We start from the raw sequence: 19,631 nt of genomic DNA on the forward strand, positions 1-19,631 counted from the left end.
GATAAGACTACGTCAAATAAAACTGCCATGTGATCAGAAATCCCATTTTCAAGGACTTCCAGATTTGACACCGGTAGACCATAAGCAAGGACAAGGTCTAAAATATGTCCTTGTTCATGTGTCGGGCTGGTCACATATTGCACGGAATTAAAAGAGTCGATAAGTCTTAAGAAGTCCTTTGCTAGTGGTTTTTCCGGACAGCACACATGGATGTTAAAATCCCCCATTAGGAGGATATGATCATATCTCAGCCTGATTTCCGCAAGAAAGGTTGAAAAATCACTTTAAAAGTCTTTGTTGTATTTAGGAGGACGGTAAATGACACCGCAAAGCACCGGGAAGACACGACCGACTTCAAAGAAGGTTGCTTCAAAGCTGGTGGTTGATGTGGTGAATGTGCACCGTTTACATTTGAAAATGTTCTTCAAGATACTCACCGTTCCTCCACCACGGCCTGAGGTCCTCAGGGTATCGAGGAATGCACAGTCAGGTGGCAACAATTCAAGTAAAGCGTTGGACTCAGCAGTACCTGCCCAAGTCTCCGTCAGACACAGGAAATCCAAGTCATTGGAAAGGAAATACTCCCTCAGAATATGGGTCTTGTTCGTCAACGACGTTTAACAAAGCGATCCTTGTGGGAGTGGCAATGGGAGGGATTGCCTCTTCCGATTGCCGAGCCCGGGGGAATTCCCTCAAAAGCTTTCGCTGGACTCCTCGCCGAGAAAGGCGCAGAGGGTAGAAATGCCGTGGCGCGGTGGGAGAGCCAACGACTGTTATCAAGCACGAGGCGACAGGGTCGAGGGCTCGCGATGTCAGCGAGATTACGCGCGTACGCGCACGACGGAGTAATTCCGTGCGTTCGGGAACGAGTAGCGATCTTAGTGAGTCTCGGATCCCGTTTTAGCTTCACAAGCTGACCGTTACGTTTGCCGCGGCGGCGCTTCCGTGAAGGGGGCGACCGAACGTGGAAGAGATTAGCCGGCACGTTAGCCAAAATCGGAGGTAGCGTCTTTTCACCACCGTCTTGCCAAAACGCGGCCGAATCTCCGACGTGTTGTTGAATCGATAACAACGACTGACGATCGTAAACCAATCGAGACGCTGTTAGGAAGGTAACAAGCATTGCGAGTAGTAAAAAAAAACGAAATAGCAGGAGCGTCGCCGAACACACTGGCGCACTGTCCGCCATCTTGGATCATCTTCAGTTGTTTGAAAAACTGAAACTGAATTGTAGAATTTGAATTTAAATTCCTCACTGAAAATTGCGTCTACTTGTACATTCAGTTTTACAACTACAAATTGAAATCTTTTCCAATCGGTGGGCTTGACTTTTCACATTTGGCGTTAAACTAAAATGCTCTCGGTACACCCTTTAGGAGTGAATTTCATTTGACATTGTCCAAATTTTTGAAAGTCCTTTTTGTCCTTTTGTTTCTCTAACTTAGTCTGATCACTTGACTCGGGTGTGTTGGAAGAGGGAGACATCTAAAACAGGCGGGGGTGGGGAGGGGGTGTTTGTTTCTGTTTCGTTCATGTTCGGGGCCGTTCCGGCTGTTGCTCATCGTGGCGTGCGTGGGTGCATATGCGCGCGTGTGCATGTTTGGGTGCACGCACATACGCGATCGGGTCGATCACGGGAGGTTGGTTGCTTCAAAAGTCGATCTTTGGTCAAAAAAGTTTGGCCACCTCTGGTTTAGAGTGTCATCAACAATTGTCGCAGGGATACAAATGGATTAGAAGAATCATATAAGGCATAATAAAAGTGGACATCTTTGGAAATTTTCATGGATTCGACACCTTTTGTCAATTTTACAATTCAGCCACATGTAGACCAAAAGTACTGAAACATTGATCAGTGCTAGCTAGTCCTAGTACTTTTTAAAGACTTTCTTGTATATCCAACTCTGTAACTAACTGAGGTTGTTCCTCTCTAAACCATGTTTCTTTCATTAACAAAAGAAAAGACCATTTATGGTGGGAAAAATAAGTAGAAAGATGTGAAGTACCGCAAAATCCACTAAGAAGCCATCGGTTTTCGGCTTGTGAGAAATTTACCTTGTCTTTTGTTGCGTTTGGCAAGACAAGACACTTGACTGTCGGTTAGAGTCAAATGTTGACTGGCTGTAATGTCGCCCCCAAGTCGCGTCCTCGTGATGACAACCTGATGCACAAAAATCAGCAAACTCATAGCGACAGTGATATGGCACGAAACGCTTTATGCTCATTTGATTAGGTACACTTGCACGTTCAAATGAAATCTGGTACACCAGCTGTTTCACAAATGTGGCTTGCCAACGAGGTATCGAAAAGCTAAGTGGTGTAAGGACTGCTTTGCTGAATGTTTTTAATATTTTGGTGGTCTTATGAGAGGAACAAAACATGAGACGGGACTGTCTTTATGGTCCTGTGTGTGTGTGTGTGTGTGTGTGTGTGTGTGTGTGTGTATTTATTTTACTTTGCATTTTGGTATTGCTACTTTGTTACTGACTTTGTTGTTTCAACATGAGTGGACAGTCATTGCAACAGTGCAGAAAGTCCCCAAATAAACCAGTCAGTACCATTTTCTTTCCAGGTCAAAGTCCCTAAATGCCACAATTACGAAAAACATCAAATACTGATTCCAGAAAGTATTTACAGTGCTTGACTTTTTCTTTTCCAAAATGTTTTACTGCCATATTCTGAAAAGGATGAGATTCATTTATTTCCCTCAAAATTCTCCACACAACGTCCAATACACTGGCTTGTTGTTGGGCGAACACTAACAGATGTTGCCAATGTTTAAGGATGGATACACGGTTACCACAAAGTATTTTTTTTTCTCACTTCAGTTAATAGATCCGCCATAGGGGGCAGCTGTGACATAAACCCTACATTGTGTGCTGCTCGAATATATTTGTTCAGCTGTGTATGTACAATAGTATTTGGTATTACAGCTTCGTCCAAATCTGTACAAACAAACTAAGCATACAGAGTAAGTGTTCAGAATGTTCTTTTGCTGCCTGCCAACAGCCTCCAAAACACCACTCGATGGCAGTATTGCTCTCCAACTCTTCGCTCGCCATTCTGTCTGTCAAGTATGACTACTTGTATTTATAATTGGAATTATTCCTACTGTTAGGAATATGAATCGATTTCGTGTTATAACCAGAAAAACGAACATATTATTAAAAGTAAGACCATTCTCTCCCATTGGCTCCCACTTGATGCATTAATTAATGGACGCGACAGCTTCTTGTTTACTTTGAAATGTACCATTTAGCCGACGTGTGCACGTTTTGATCAACTGGTGACAGGACACTACGATTTTCTCCTTTTTCATCGAGAACTGCTTCAAACAACAAAGCGTATGACGAAAGAGTGATTGCACGACTTGTCCGTGAGTTTATGTTATGTGTTGTGTTTATTATTCACTTTAGGTTAACTGTTTTGTAAAGCGCTTTGTTACAGCTGCAGCTGTTGTGAAAGCGCTATATAAACAGGATGTATTGTATTGTTCTGTCTCGCTTATATACCCTTTGAGGTTTTTCTTGGCCGTTTTTGGCCACAAGCAAAGACACGGTTAAACCCTCCCCGGCCCTCTATTCCGAGTTCCGGGTTTGTGGTCTCACTATTTTGCTTTTTTGTTGTTGTTGTGTACTTTGTCACTGATTTGTTTTGACTCACGTTTATTTTGAGTGTAATTCCACTGTCGAACACGTGAGAATGGCACATTGTTTTAGATTCGCACTGTAAATTTGAAAGAAGAACGATAACGGGTAATATTTCAGCTCAGCCTAGTTTTTGCCGAAAATTCATTAACAAAGGGATGACTGTCGGTTCATTTTATAATGGGCATCTTTGAGCAAGATTATTGATTAATATTGTAAGATAATAAATTTGTTAGTTTGGAAAAAACAGTTTAAACAGAAGTATGTTTTGTAGAATATTTTTATCCATTGCTCATGCTTTCTCTCAATTTGTTGTGTTTAAATGTGTTTGTATTATTGTAAACGTTTGTTTAATGACTTCAAAAAAGACGAAGTGCCGCAAATGCTCATCCCCAAATTGTAATTTATTAATTACAAATACACCACATTTTTTTTACCGATCTGTGCCAGCCAAGCATTGTGACAAACAGGAAGATTCAATGCACTTCTGTTAGCTGGTAGAAGACGCAAACGGCTGCTTCCATCTGTTGCCGATGGCAGCTTTGTGTTCAACTAAGTCAGCCCAGATTTCACACCAAAGAAATGTATGATTAAATTAAGACGTGATCACCAATTATTTGCACTGTATTCAAAGTTAGGACAAAAATCTTGTTCCTGCAGTGTGCTGTGAGACTTTTCTGATGTAAAAGAAATACCGTATTTTCCGCACTATAAGGCGCTTCGGAGTATAAGGTGCGCCTTTTCATTTATAGGGCGCATAGAATAGAAGCAACAATACTGGCTGCGGTTGCGTTATGCATCCAGTAGATAGAGCTATGCAAGGGAATACAATAAAATACAATATCGCTTTATTTATACAGAGCTTTCACAACCGCTGCAGCTGTAACAAAACGCTTGACAGAACATTTAAAATACGACTTCCAAGCAATCAGCAAGCTCCATACATAAAGCGCATCGGATTATAAAGCGCACTGTCGGCTTTTGAGAAAACTGAATGCTTTTAGGTGCGCCTTATAGTGCGGAAAATACCTTGATTGGCTCAATAAAGGGTGGGAAATTGCAGATAATACAGTAGTTTGAATTCCATGTTTTCGTTAACTTTTTGAGACACCAAATTGTATCACTTCTTGACTTTTTGGCTTCGGGGCATTCTCAGTGTGTCACGGTAAATCAAAGTAGGAATGAAAACTATGAAAGTTGTCCTTTCCACTTTGCAGCCTCGCTCTTCAAAGCAAACATCACCATGTCCTGTGCAGAGGAGGTCAGTATTTACTTTTTGAGTGGGTGATGGCGCAACTGAACAATAATTAACCTATCCCAATCCGATTTGAGAGGATTTGCTCAACTTTGTCAGATAATATGACACTTCCTGACAAAATGTTCCTCAGCTGTCTTGGATTGGTCCTTGTCTTGTCTCACCCCGGAGTACTTCATGGTACGTCACATTCATTCTGATGCTGTTTACTGAGCAGATATGACTTTTTATGACCTTTTATTTTTTTTTTTAAATGTTGTTTTTTTTGTTTTGTTTTTTTAGCCCAAAGCTCTGCAGAGCACTGTTCTGCTCCCCAGCTGGAGGGAGGTTTTTTAGTGCCTCAACTACAATTCTATTTGCATGAAAGCAAACTCGCATATGCTTGCAACTTTGGACAGAAACCAGCAGTGGAGGGCTGGTGGGCCACCAGTGTATGCCTGAATGGCCAATGGTCTCATACACCACAATGTATTGGTGAGTATAATCTAGACTGTAAATTAGCGTCAACTATTTTCAATTTGAGGAGCTGTGTTGACATTTTTACCATGAGAACAAAACGGCAGCAAATTGTGCTCAATTCAATGCCTTACCTGGATGCAGTTTGGTTGCTTGCTGCTGATTCCTCACAGGTTGGAGTTTGACCTCAAATCATCTCATTTAAATTGCTGCTTGCAAAATAAACTGAGATTGTTTGACTAATGCAACGCCCTGGGTGACCCCGATTAGTATGAGCAGAAACGTTGTCTCATAGGGCACCGGAATGATGACATCTTTTTTTTTTTCTTTAACGGATTGATAATGTTCAACTCCTTGTCGGTATGCCTGATTCTTGTTTTGTGTGCTCCACTTAAACATTCATTCATTCATTTTCCGATCCGCTTTCTCCTCACAAGGGTCGCGGGGGGCGCTGGAGCCTATCCCAGCTGTCCTTGGGCAGTAGGCGGCGGATACCCTGAACCGGTTGCCAACCAATCGCAGGGCACACAGAGACGAACAACCATCCGCACTCACACTCACACTTGGGTACAATTTAAAATGTTCCATTAACATGCCATGCATGTTTTTGGAATGTGGGAGGAAAACGGAGTACCCGGAGAAAACCCATGCAGGCCCGGGGAGAACATGCAAACTCCACACAGGGAGGCCGGAGCTAGAATCGAACCCGGTACCTCTGCACTGTGAGGTCGATGTGCTAACCACTGGATCAGCGGGCTGCCTTGCTCCCCTTAAACATTCAGAGTAAAATCAAAAGAGATTTCTGTTCATCGAAAGCAGATGTTCTTCAACTACTTGGTTTTTGAACGTCTCGAGAACAAAGTTCGTGATATTGCACCTTTTATTCTGAAAACGTCACCTTTATTTTCAAAGCTCTAATCTTCAAAAGAACAAAGACAAATGTAGTTGGGATAATGTATTTTCCAAGACAAAATCCAACTGTTAAATTTAAGCAGGGAAGATGTTATACTTTAAGTCAGTTAAAAAAAATAATGTCTAACTTTCATCTCATAAATAATCATTTCATAGAACAAGCAAAAAAAAAAAAGAATCCAAAAATATAGAACAAAAAACAAGACAAAAAAATCTGTGAATTTGTGAATGGGTGCTGAACTGCGAATATGCAGGGGTCAGCTGTAGTTTTAAGTTGTAATATCACCAATCACTACTAGATGGAAGACATGTCTGAATTCTGCTTACACTGGGCCAAATATATTTTTGCCAATTTGGAATGATATGCAGGACAACCATAATACCTCAATAATATTATCACACTGAGTTCTTCCACTTATTGTTGGTTTATTGCGCAACAGTTTTGTGCTGTCCTTGAACGGTCATTCTTATGCGAGAGTCATTTAAGCCCCGGGCTGTAGATCTCAAGCTCGGCTTATACTACGCTTTATGTTGTTGGTGTAGTGGTGGCGGTTTTATAATTAGCCACACCAATAATTAAGATTTGTTCTTTCCACACATGCGCTTCTTTAAAAGAGAAAAAAAAATCATAATTTTGCTTTCCTCAGATGAAAACGCCTGCTTTGCACCAGATATTCCAAATGGAAAATACAATGAAAGTCCTGAAGGCTTGTGGTACCAAGAAGGATCAGTCATTCGGATAAAGTGTGACGAAGGATACAAACACAAAGGTTTGGGAGCAACAGCCACGTGTACAAAGGGAGCTTGGTCAGCTTTGCCGGTTTGTGAACGTACGTCCCATCACATTCACCAACTACTAAGTGCACCTGTATACATCAGATACTGATACAATATTTCCATGACTTCTTTCCAGGAAGTGAAATGTCTTGTAATGAGCCGCCTAACATCCCGCACGCCGTTGTCCTTCACAAGTACCAGGACATATATGCAGGAGGCTCTGAGGTCCACTATGAATGTGAAGACGGATACAGTGTTGAGGGTGCAAACTCCAGGAAATCTGTCATTTGTATTGCTGGGTCCTGGACACCAGCTCCAAGCTGCAGTAGGTTCAAAAACTGTCCTAAGATGCACCTGGAACGTTTTGGTTTTCCCAACTTTTTATTGTTGTTGCTTGATTTTTTTTTTTTTTTTTGTGTGTGTGTCAGCAATATCCAAGCCAGGTCCTGAAGATGATGGAGACACATCAGGTGGCATGACAAAACCTGTTGATGGAAGTAGGTTAATAACACTACGTAATAAAATAAAACGATGACATTGATCATACAGAAAATGTAATGTAGAAAATGAAAATGTTTTCACTTTCCTGTCAGGTAGAGGAAGGGGGCAAGGTGGTGGTGATACTGATGCCAGAGTTGGTGCTCCTTCTGGTGGGGCCACTACTGGTGTCAGTACTGGTGGTTCTACGGCGAGTGAAACAGGTGGGTAATTGAAAACTTTCTTTGGCAAAACATCTGTAGAAAGACAACTCTTTCGAGCAGTCTTTTGCCACCCGTACTTACTCATTGTGAAATCTGTGCCCGTGTAGTTGAACCCTGAGCTATTATTTCCATTATTTGAATGGCAAGAGGTGGATTCGCAGGTTCATTGTCTGAAATTAAGTGCATACGTGTAAAGACTTCGTCATGTAAATGCAGATTTGTTTCCAAAGATATTTGACATGTTTGTAGATAAATGCAGAAAATGTGCGCAGATTGACAACTATGTAGCAGTGAATTTTGGCGACATAGTGTTCAGTTTGTTTGATTTTTGGAGGCGTGTGGTTAAAACGAGTGCATACGTGTAAAGACCTTGTCATGTAAATGCAGATTTGTTTACAAAGATATTTGACATGTTTGTAGATAAATGCTGAAAATGTGCTCAGATTGACAAGTATGTAGCAGTGAATTTTGGCGACAGTTTGTTTGATTTTTGGAGGCGTGTGGTTAAAACGGTAGGCAGTGACGCACTTTGGCCCCCTGCTATGTCAGAACCTGAGCGCCTTTGTTTCCATCAGTGGTTATCCAGTGCATTTGCTTTATACTCTAGTGACGCACTTTGGCCCTTTGCCCCCCTGCTATGTCAGAACCTGAGCGCCTTTGTTTCCATCAGTGGTTATCCAGTGCATTTGCTTTATACTAAGACCTAGTAACTTAACAACTAGGAATGTTACGATAACGGCAATATCGCGATATTAAAGTTGCCACGATATCGTCGTCGTCGTGTCACAATACTGTGTTAAAAGCAGCACGTTTGTTAAGTAGGCCAGGCTATTTTCCATTTGTGCGGTTCTAGCACCCTCTAGTGGTGAGCAGTTCAATTTGATATCGGCATGTTATGGCCACCGACGTTTGCGACCCACGCTTGAGAGGGGAACGTAGCACGTTTGAGTTCCTCCACAAATGAACTCAATTCACAATGCAAGTGCCTCAAGATAAAGTCTTATTCCCGTTATCAGCCGAACATAGCAATTGTGAACTAACATGGTACTCTGCGCCCCTGAGCCGATAGGAGCAAATGGCTGGCCAATCCTCTTTCTTGGTCACTGCTCGTATGTTTTATTCATTTATTTATGTAATCGTTAGTTTTTATACAGTATCGTGAGTTTTTTTATATCGCCAACTTCTGCACAATATTATGATAAGCTAAATCGTGAGGTTCATATCATAACATTATTGCATCATGGCGTTTTGGCTATCGTTACATCCCAAGTAGTAACTCTCTTCACGGCATGGAAAGCACTCTGACCACCTGCTTTGATACAACGCAGCTCCGAGAGACTTTCAGCAGAAGCTTCTCTAAATCTGCAAGATTTGTATTTATTTTGAATGATACTTTGCACCAGACAGGCCAGTCATTGAGGTCAAACGAGTATGTTACTTCCAGGCGTTCAGTCGATCCATTTCAGAGATTATTGTTGTTTATTTTATACAAGTAAAACAACATCCATCCACTCTACAGCATCGATGTTGTAGAAAGTTGTCCAGAACAGCCAAGTAGACTTTATCTGGACATATTTAAAAATAAGAGCTCCTAAGATGTATGCTTTGCCACACGATTGAGAATTAAAATCGAGCGATTGTGAAACTAAGTTGAGCATTTTTCTTTTTTTCTCTGATCAAGGATCTGTAACCACTTCTGACAAGACCGAGAGCACAAACTCACCCCTGGTCATAGCAGGTAAATAATTCATATTGATATACTGAACTGTGCTCAATGTTCTGGTCAGGAATGCAAGAAAATTACAAACTGTACAATTAACATTTCATGGATAACATGAATACAGTGATGTGATTTTCGCTTTAAAAATTAATCTTTGGACATGTTTTTAGCAATTACCTTTGGACATGCGCGTTGTCAGCCGAACATAGCAATTGTGAACTAACATGATAGTATCATGTTCAGGGGCGCAGAGTATCAGATACTCTGCGCCCCTGAGCCGATAGGAGCACTTGACTTAAAAAAAAAAAAATGACTGGACAATCCTCTTTCTTGGTCACTGCTCGTATGTTTTATTCATTTATTTTTATAATCGTCAGTTTTTATACAGTATCGTGAGCTTTTTTATAATGCCAACTTCTGCACAATATCATGATAAGCTAAATCGTGAGGTTCATATCATAACATTATTGCATCATGCCAAGTAGTAACTCTCTTCACGGCATGCAAAGCACTCTGACCACCTGCTTTGATACAACGCAGCCCCGAGAGACTTTAAGAAGAAGCTTCTCTAAATCTGCAAGATTTGTATTTACTTTGAATGATACTTTGCACAAGACAGGCCAGTCATTGAGGTCAAACGAGTATGTTCCTTCCAGGCATTCAGTCCATCAATTTCAAGCCGTCAGAGATTACTGTTGTTTATCATATACAAGTAAAACAACATCCATCTACTCTACAGCATCGATGTAGAAAGTTGTCCAAAACAGCCAAGTAGACTTTATCTGGACATATTTACTGAAACAAGAGCTCCTAAGATGTATGCTTTGCCATACGATTGAGAGTTAAAATCGAGCGATTGTGATACTAAGTCAAACATTTTTCTTTTTTTTTTCCCTCTGATCAAGGATCTGTAACCACTTCTGACAAGACCGAGAGCACAAACTCACCCCTGGTCATAGCAGGTAAATAATTCATATTGATATACTGAACTGTGCTCAATGTTCTGGTCAGGAATGCAAGAAAATTACAAACTGTACAATTAACATTTCATGGATAACATGAATGCAGCAATGTGATTTTAGCTTTAAAAATTCATCTTTGGACATGTTTTTAGCAATTACCTTTGGACATGCATAATGTATTCGGAAACAATTCACTCTATAGGATTTTTAGAGTGCAAACATTGTCTGATGCTGTCTTGCTGTTATTTTGTTGCTTTTGCTTCATATATTTAAACCCAATGGGTATTATTTTAACTTTAAGACAACTTAAAAATGCTTAATTATTTTTTTTTTCTTTCAGTTTCCAACTGTGGATCATACCCAAAAGTTCCAAATGGTGACGTTGTGCGAAAAAGAACAATGTCGTTAAGGTATGCGTGCAACGGTTTTTACAAAAGGGTCGGTCCAGAGACAGTGGTGTGCTACAGTGATGGGACTTGGTCACAACTACCTACATGCAAAGGTAAGTCAACTTACCTCTACTTTTTCACAGTAATTCTCGTGCTAAAAATAAATAATGCAGTCACAAAAAAAAAAAAAAAAAAATTAATGCTCGTGCTAAAAATAAATAATGCAATCACAAAAAAAAAACAAAAAGTATGTCTAAGGGAGAAGATTACCGGTAGCTACTTACTGATGGCCCCTGTATAAAGAACTCAAATGGATCCAATTTGTCCTTCTTTACGTTGTGCAGAAGCATTTTGTCAACTGAATCTTGACGAGTACACGAACTACAATTTCCAAGAATCTGGAACACTCATTCTAAAAGAACGTGAAACCAAGAGAGTTCAGTGTATCTGGCCCGATTTCACGGGCCGAATTTCGTGCACGAAAGGGCAAATTAAGATCAGCCCATGTAAGTTCACACTACACACTTTGTCCCCTCAGTGATCATTTACATCACCGTTGTCATTACTCCTTTCATTGTTTTCCGTTATTGCTTAGGTTGTCACGAAAGGGACTACTATTACGTAAGTGTTTTTCTCAGACCATTAAAAAATATTGATATATTTAATGTATTATACATAATCATTCATTTTTAACCGATGATAAGCATGTCTGCTTGATAGTTTTCCATTGAGATTCATCTGCTGCTAACTTATTTTTTTCTGTTACATGTTGCAAACAGAATAGGTGCCACTGACTGATGGTCATCCCTTGGGATACTGCTTCCACATGAAGAGAGCAGTACAGAAAGACATTCACAAAGTTTGTCATTAAAAAAAAACAAAACAATAATTCCTTTATGTTGTCTCCACGCTTTCTTCTAACAAGTTCACAATAAGTTTTAGGAATTAAAATAGATCGGGGCAGCACGGTGGAGGACATGTTAGCATGTTGCAGTCACAGTTCTGAGCTTTGAAAAGGGTTTGGATCATGTTATCCTCAGACTCTCGTCTCCTCTCTCTCTCTCTCTCTCTCTCTCTCTCTCTCTCTCTCTCTCTTCATAATTATGTCACTTGTGTATAAAACTATTTATAACATTTTATTCATCGTTCGTGAAAAGCACACCATGCGAACCCTTGATAAGAGTCGAACAGGAGCCATCTGATGGCATTGCTGAGATAAAAAAAAAAGTCTGTTCACGGCTTGACTTGGGAGTGGCTGGGGCTTTACATCCCGACCTCATGATGAGACGAATGCTGAATTAGCCTTTCTGTCTACATTTCAATGTGGCACATAATTGCTGATTCAAAACAGGCGGGCCGCCTTGACAAGACATTGACTGCGGCGGCGTCTCTTAATTATGTGTTTTTTTGGTGGGGACTTCATGCGTGATGACGCCATCCGACACACAAGCTGACTAATGAGCATGAACAGAGTGTTCTTGGCAAAATCTTTTCACTCCTTCACTACTTTCATGACATTTTGAACAGACGCAAGCTTCACAGCCACCCCCAGGACCTGCAAGGGTTTAGTGCCAGCTCACGCCGCTCCTAAGGAGGAATCAATAAGTGTTAAATCGGAGGCAAGTGCCACTGAGAGGACCACGGGCCCTCTGCTTCTGTTATTATGTTCTGGTTGGAGTTGATTGCGAAGAACATAACACGCTAGCTGGTATACGCTTTTAATACCTCTTGAGTGTGTCACATAGGCACCAGTTGCGGGCTGACGGGAGGAAATGGGCAGATGGGTGTAGAACTTCAATACTTAATGGATTCAGAGAAGTACATTTCGTCTGCATTCTGTGTATAGCATTTGAATGTACTGTGGTGTATTGTCTGGAGCGTACATTTCAATCAGATTGTCGGGCGGGAAAGCTGTGTTAGAATCATTCATCCATTAGCAAGCGCTGCAGAAGCGTGATAACGATCCTGATTATTTGAATCGGGTGTGTTGGAGGAGGGAGATGTCTAAAACAGGCTGGAAAGGGGCCCTCGAGGACCGGGGGAGTTTTCGAGCAACCTGTCTGTGGTATATGTAAGAGGAAGCCTGAGTACCTGAGAAAACATCAAGCACGGGAAGAACGGCCACACAGGCTGACATTTGAAGCCAGAACCCAATTGTGAGACACAGATGCGAACCTGCACCCCACTGTGCTGCCCTGTTTTGCAAAATGAACCACCTCGCGAAGATTCGATGAAAGACATGTTGCACTCACAACAACAAAACTGTTTCTTCAATATCATATTTTGTTGGAAACCAATTTCACTCAATCGTATTATTATTATTTTTTTTAGTCCGTGATTTACCGCCCAAATATGTCTGCGTCGATGAAATTTTTAGTTGATAATAGGTGGATTATTAACCAATCGCAGCCTTTATACCAAAGCGTAACGACCAGCACAATAGCATTTTTGTTGCCTGCGTGACCCAATTAGAGGAAAAAATGGGGACTCTTTCGAACAGGGAAGTTATCAGGTACAATGGACAATCTCGTTGGATCTTGTCACCATGGTAACCCCGGACCCAGACCTTGTTCACTGAACCACACGTTTGCGGTTTGGGAGTGCGAAACATCTAATATACGTCATTATTCAACACATACACATCAAGTGTATTGAAAAAAATCGTATTTTCATGTACATTAAGTCAGAGAGAGTGACATATCCAGTATAAATACAATTTATTGTCGAGTAAAAACTCCCGGGGACTTGTTTGGATTGAGACCCTTCATTGATATTGCGGTGCTGTCCTTTAACCCCCACGTTACAAACATAATAGTGTCCACGATAATATCTTCCTCCGATTTCTAAAACGTGAGAGAGCGCACACATGATGAGGAAAAAAATGGCCACGCGCTGTGCTTTCTGGTGTACTCGTTATGACACATAACCATATCTTCAACCACTACACGAGTCTTCTCCCCCTGAACCAAAGGATACAAAAGCGGGATATTGTTCTCGTCAGCTATCTTAAAAATAGGATGCATTGGTTGGTTATTTGTGAAGGCTTGGCAAAGAAAATATCCCAAGATGCGCTTTGTGCTGCTGCCATGGAAACACTTCACAGTCTGGATGGTGGGGTTACACAGCTGTTCCAATTTACGAAGAGACTCACCTTAGGAAGAACGTTCTTGTGTACTTTTGTCGGAAGATTGTCCTTGGAGTTTACAAAACCGTACTCTGCACTCTTCATGTTGAGAAATGCCCAAGGAGTAGGCTAGTAGTTGTAGTGATAGATTTATAACAAGCTATGCTAGCTGTGTAGTTAGCTCATCTGGTAACTACATTACGGATGCAAACTCTCGTGATTTTTATTGTGATGAATGACTTAACAGCGATAGTTGTTCAGGATGATATTTTAAGGATCAAATATCTAAAGTCCTTGCTGACTTCGATCATCAGAATGGGGGAACCATGGTATAATTTGAGCAGATTTCTGGTGAGCACTTTGCTTTAGCGGTTGCAAATTTGATTGAAGTTCGGACTTTCTTCTGAAGCCTCGGTCATCAGAATGAGAAGGAAACAAAAATAATGGTGAAAGAAAGGAATGGTTCCTGATCTAAGCTAGCACAAACATCGAGGTAGTGTATGTCGTGTTCATGTATGGCAGCGAATAGAACAGGCTCACTTGTTTTTATTGATGATGTAACGATTGACAGATGGTAGATGGATGACTTCAGAGCTGTAAAGGACCTCGACCCCCCTCCTTCCAACCCCCCTCAAGAAACACACTCTGTTGTATTTTTTGTTGTACAAGGAAGGAGCAATTTCCGAGTAAATGTGGCGCGCAAACGGTGCTAGCATCGCACCAACCGCTAGTTGCCATTTGTCTGTAGCAGAAATCTTAGTGACAAATGAACGACTTCTGCCTTTGCTGCCAAACTGTTCTGACACTGCTTTAGGTTTCAGATAATGACCGTAAACATTCTATTAAAGAAACTCAAATGTTTTTTTTAAAGGAAATTAAATCCAAAGTCGCTTGATTTTGGTTTTTAATAGATTTTAGTTATGCCCATGTCTGTCTCATTACGTCAACTCAGTCCCTTGTGTTGACCACTCAGCTCCTTAAGCTACTTGTGCCTTGTCCAGATGTTTCTCATCTCGTCGGTTGCTTGGATTTGAGTTTCCTGGTTTCTATCTGTCCTTGCCGGTTCATTGTTTGTGTTGTCTATCAGTTGTCACGTCCGTAAGTCATGTAGTGCAGAGTCTGATCTCAGTGTTGGTATTTTATTTTTGTTTTATTCCATGAGCCTAGTTTACTTTCAGCTTTGTTCTTCTTGCCTCTTTGTTTCCCTGCTTTTGGGTCCTCAGTCATACATAACCTTAACAGGAACTTTACAGGCTCCTTTGACCACATTGCCATTGTTTTATTTCAGATACGGTCCATTTGTTTTGTCACACTTCTTAACATGAGTGTTTTTCCCCCCTCCTGATTTGGGGATTTACAGTAAATGAGCTCACGATATATTATTTACGTCGTTTCATAAACCTCTCCTGAATTGAACTCGAGCTATCATGTTAAATTAAGATTCCGAGAGCAGTGCCTCTCGACTTCCTGACACTGATTAAAACAAATTAAGCCCAGTGGTTCCATTTCTATGCAGCTCATCTCATCACATCGTGTTCTCATCCCACAATTAAGGAACCATTTAGGTTATTATTCGAAGAAGAGCTCATTACATTTTGCGAGATATTTACATGGCCTGGTTCATGTTTAACATGCGCACAACCAGCTGTATTATATACCGAAACCAGCATGCAAGCAAAAAGAGTGACATCCATTGTGTGCACCCTACAGAGAAGAATACAATTGATATTCGGGGACATCACCGGCAGATTCGCCGCATCATCCTTGTGGCCAAACAAAAATGGTGGCATGCTGAGCGGCTGATCAACGCCTGGATGCACTGCTAGTTTTGCTGGAGTGTGTTGTGCTCTGGAAGACAACCTGCAGCCTTTATACAATGCTCAACACAGAGGAGACGCAATCTCCAACAATGTAATAGAAAACAAGGGTTAGTTTTTCACTGCATGGTTCAGGTGACCCAGTTCAGATTAGCTGTTTATGTGTGGGAGGGGTGGGGATGCTGAAGTGGTAATCAGTGCAATCAGGCCTCTGGCAAATGTGTTGTACGTTTTGTACAACTGCATTGGCGGGTTTCCAGGGTGGCAAGGGGTGGCAGCTGGCACCTCCATCAAATGTCTTGCTACGCCAGTTGCCACCCCTGCTTTTGGCAATGAATCTCTCAATATCAAATTCAAAAATGATTTTAGAAATGATCTTGATATTGTCTCCTTGGGGTGTCTAAAGGTTTTAATCACCAGTTTGGAATCCACACCCGCGCTGACCTCGCCTTTCAAGAAAAAAAAAAATGGTTTCATCCTATTGCGTCACCAATTAATCAGATGCATTTTACCTTTCCCATCACGAACTGACCAAAGAGAGTTGCGGAACCTTTGTTTACATGAGGTTGCTCTATGTTCAAATGGTCTGTCAAGTGTGACAACCCACTGCATGTGAAATGCGTTAGCAGCGTTTGTAGCCATTTGGTGTGTAATGACGCCGCCGCGACAAGGATAACTTTATCCAGCTTTCATCAAGACTTTCCAGAAAATGAACTCAGAATTTGAAATGTGCGCATGTGTGAACCTGCTGCCACCCCCTTTGTCAACCCAGGTAAAACCGTCTAGATCCGCCTCTGTATGTTTGCAAATCGGAGTGTGATATAAATGCAGACTTTTGGTGTAGCCCGTCAATGACAGCTTGATGTCAGAAAGGTAGCGAAATCAATACATAGATAGATGTATCGTCACAAATATCACAAAAGTGCTGCTGAAGCACTTGCCGGCAGCTCCGGCTGCCACGGCTCTGCCGCGACGACTTGCTGCTGCCATGCTCGGCGAGACCTTTATTAAAAAAAAAAAAAAAATCAGGCCACTGTTCAAAGTTTGCCCAAATACTGTTGAAAACGCTTGAAAGTATCATCATAATGAACAATTAAATAACACATCTCCCATCAACACCCAAGTATAAATAGATAATGGCAATTGAAAAGCTCATTAGAGTGCAAGTGTGCCTCATGTTTTTGCCGGCGGGTGTACGCACTGTCCAATTTCCGGGGATGTTCCTCTTTAAAAGGAAAAAAAAAACCACGACGTCATTGCGACGCACGTCCACACATCCAGAGATTGACAGAAGGAGGGAATATGCTGCACATGCAACATATGATATATTGAGGAGCCTTTCTGTGTTTTTTGAGGGGGGCTGGGGGGAGGGTGGTCCACATCCGCGCGGTGCTCCGAAGTGATCGATTCGGATGTGCCGCATGACTTGCCGGTCTCGACTTGTCTCATCCTCATGGCCGCTGATTGAACGCGTGTCATGACTTGCGCCCTCCGAGACGGCACAGTTGCAAGCAAAGACAGCAGCAGTCGGCGCCAGCATCTGCACAATCTGCTATCCGAACTCTCAACCATCAAATGATCCCTTTTTCGAGCGGGGGGGACTACATTTGGAGAAAGAAGAAAGACGGAAGCAAAGAAAGAAAGAAGATCGCTGAAGAATGGAGCGTCACTGTTCATAGAAGGTAAGCAGATGTTGACACCTATGCAGGAAAAAAACGAATTAAATATGACTGAGCTTTATACTTCGTACAACGTGCATCTCCATCTTGCCATCTGTAATGGAAAGGCTGATTTGACACAATGTAAATGTTGAATGGAGTCAGAGTAATCCACTACGCAGTGATTCCCAACCAGTGTGTCGCTGCCATGAGAACTCTTAACGGTGTGCCGCGGGAAATAAAAATTCACTTCATTGGTAAGAAAATTATTTATTAATAACAAATTATGTATCTTTGTCCCTCTGTCCATGCCAGTAATTTATAGTGACAGAATGAACAAATGAATGATTTTATATTAGATGGCAAAAAGTGTGAAATGGACATATGTCTCCTCATTTTGTGACAATTTTGTTTGCTGGTGTGTCTTGCGATTTTTTTTTTTAACTTAATGTGCATTGGCTCAATAAAGGTTGGGAATCACTGCGCTAATGAAGGCAGGGATAAGAACGAGCAATGGTGTTTTTGTTTTTGTGTGTTTAATGTCCAATTTGTTAGTATACATATAAGTGTATGCATTATGGTCAAAGACAGCCACTTCTTTCTCACTGGGCATCCTCCTGTTGTTTCTTTGCGCTAATGAAGGCAGGGATAAGAAAGAATAGTGATTTTTTTTTTGTTTTTGTGTATTTAATGTGCACGTCACTGGTTTAGGATCACCTCCAATTTGTTCGTATACATATAAGTGTATGCATTATGGTCAAAGCCAGTCACTTCTTTCTCACTGGGCATCCTCCTGTTGTTTCTGATACTGTATGTACAATTAAAATTATTTTAACCAAACTGCCAGGTTCTAATAATACGATAAATTTGAATGACCAAGAAATGCGATTTCATCATGCCATTGTTTGTGATGCCAAAAATGAGATTACCATCTAAATAAAACATTTCTGCGCACAAAAATGGCTTCAATTCCAATTTTTCCTCCGTCACTCAGAACTAAACGCACAGCAAGTCAATCACAATCTTGGCACATGCAGACAGTCCATTCAAACCCGTGAGTAATTTATTGTCTTCATTTTAGCGAGCAGATGTGTTTTTGGAAGCCAGAGTAGAATATTCTCATTTCATGATTTGAACTGGTGTCCCAATCTGAACCTTCTTGATGTGAAAATGTGCTAACCTCACATGACTAGAGATGAAATCGTAGGAAAATTTGACATCACAATTATAGAGACCGAATTACAGAGACTTTCACGATGCTGAAAGAAACAAAATGTGCCACAACAAACAGCATGACATCTTCGCTCAATGGTCACAAGAATGTTCACAGGAAGATTTGCTGAGATAGACGAACAAGTGACATGTGAATAAAGTAGCACAACTCAACACAAAATGGAGCAAAACTGTCAACTCGAATAGAAGCGAATCAAAACCCGCAAGCCTGAAGCAAAGGACTAATCTTTTTACACGCCACTTGCATTTACTGTTTGCCACGGAAATGTTTTTTTGAGCAAGGTGGAACGATAATAAGAGCTCCTTAATTCTCAGAGATGGCACATACAAGTTAAGGTAAATTCAACTAAACCAAAACAAAACTGAGGTACCGGTAATTGGTTTTGGAAATAACGAAAAGAGAACTGCTCTTACTCCACACTTGCAGACCTTGGGGTGCTGATTTATTTGGAACTGACTTTTCAATGAATGATTACAACTGCCTTTTACCAACTGACAAACATCTCCAGACTAAAAGGTCACATGCTCCAAGCAAATCATGGGAAGCTTACCCGTAATTTTAATTTTGATTTATTTCATTGCTGGCTGTCCGGTGCTCCCCTGGTTAGCGCGTCGACCTCACAGTGCAGAGGTACCAATTCCAGCTCCGGCCTCCCTGTGTGGAGTTTGCATGTTTCCCCGTGCCTGCGTGGCTTTTCTCCGGGTACTCCGGTTTCCTCCCGCATTCCGAAAACATGCATGGCAGGCTGATTGAACACTCTAAATCAGGGGTATCAAACTCATTTCACATTGTGGGCCACATACGGACTCGGTAGATGTCAAGTGGGCCGGACCATTAACATTATACCATATACTGTGCTATGAATCACCAAAATATCATCTTTCCTTTGTTTTGGTCTCAAGAAGCATTGATTGGCGCTTTCATATCATTTGCTGCGTTGGGTCTATCTCGGTGACAGACTGAGACTGCTGTTTTCTTC

General features: G+C 41.4%; 3 protein-coding genes across 4 annotated transcripts in view; 2 read left to right on the forward strand and 1 right to left on the reverse strand.

The window, feature by feature from the left end:
* LOC109521341 (beta-1,3-galactosyltransferase 2) overlaps nucleotides 1-5,817 on the reverse strand; it is a 15,883-nt gene extending 10,066 nt beyond the window's left edge. The window contains exon 1 of the mRNA XM_019879159.1: nucleotides 5,493-5,817. The gene's annotated coding sequence lies outside the window, so the exon portion shown is untranslated. The remainder of the gene's footprint in view (nucleotides 1-5,492) is intronic.
* LOC109521339 (complement factor H-like) lies at nucleotides 4,896-11,714 on the forward strand. 2 transcript variants are annotated; one of them, XM_019879158.1, is made up of 11 exons: nucleotides 4,896-5,082; nucleotides 5,185-5,376; nucleotides 6,918-7,100; nucleotides 7,184-7,372; nucleotides 7,476-7,544; nucleotides 7,641-7,748; nucleotides 10,374-10,430; nucleotides 10,771-10,932; nucleotides 11,164-11,325; nucleotides 11,415-11,440; nucleotides 11,599-11,714. In XM_019879158.1, exons 1-11 carry the CDS (start codon nucleotides 5,007-5,009, stop codon nucleotides 11,611-11,613), a joined length of 1,239 nt encoding a protein of 412 aa, XP_019734717.1. In that variant the 5' UTR covers nucleotides 4,896-5,006; the 3' UTR covers nucleotides 11,614-11,714. The 2 variants fall into 2 exon arrangements, with proteins under 2 accessions (XP_019734717.1, XP_019734716.1); XM_019879157.1 differs by lacking the exon at nucleotides 10,374-10,430 and adding an exon at nucleotides 9,430-9,486 and having other exon boundaries at nucleotides 4,899-5,082.
* Nucleotides 11,715-17,018: 5,304 nt separating this feature from the next.
* The window catches only part of tmem275a (transmembrane protein 275a), a 4,983-nt gene continuing 2,370 nt past the window's right edge, over nucleotides 17,019-19,631 (forward strand). Inside the window, exon 1 of the mRNA XM_019878820.1 lies at nucleotides 17,019-17,442. The gene's annotated coding sequence lies outside the window, so the exon portion shown is untranslated. The remainder of the gene's footprint in view (nucleotides 17,443-19,631) is intronic.

Source organism: Hippocampus comes, unplaced genomic scaffold, assembly GCF_001891065.2.
Source record: "Hippocampus comes isolate QL1 unplaced genomic scaffold, H_comes_QL1_v1.1 scaffold85, whole genome shotgun sequence".
Classification (NCBI taxonomy): Eukaryota; Metazoa; Chordata; class Actinopteri; order Syngnathiformes; family Syngnathidae; genus Hippocampus; species Hippocampus comes.

Bases quoted from the DNA above. Each gene is read 5' to 3' on its own strand.
- LOC109521339 (XM_019879158.1), top strand. From the start codon at position 5,007: ATGACACTTCCTGACAAAATGTTCCTCAGCTGTCTTGGATTGGTCCTT. The intron at 7,101-7,183 runs GTACGTCCCATC...ACTTCTTTCCAG, and splicing joins AGCTTTGCCGGTTTGTGAAC to GAAGTGAAATGTCTTGTAAT. The intron at 10,933-11,163 runs GTAAGTCAACTT...TACGTTGTGCAG, and splicing joins ACAACTACCTACATGCAAAG to AAGCATTTTGTCAACTGAAT.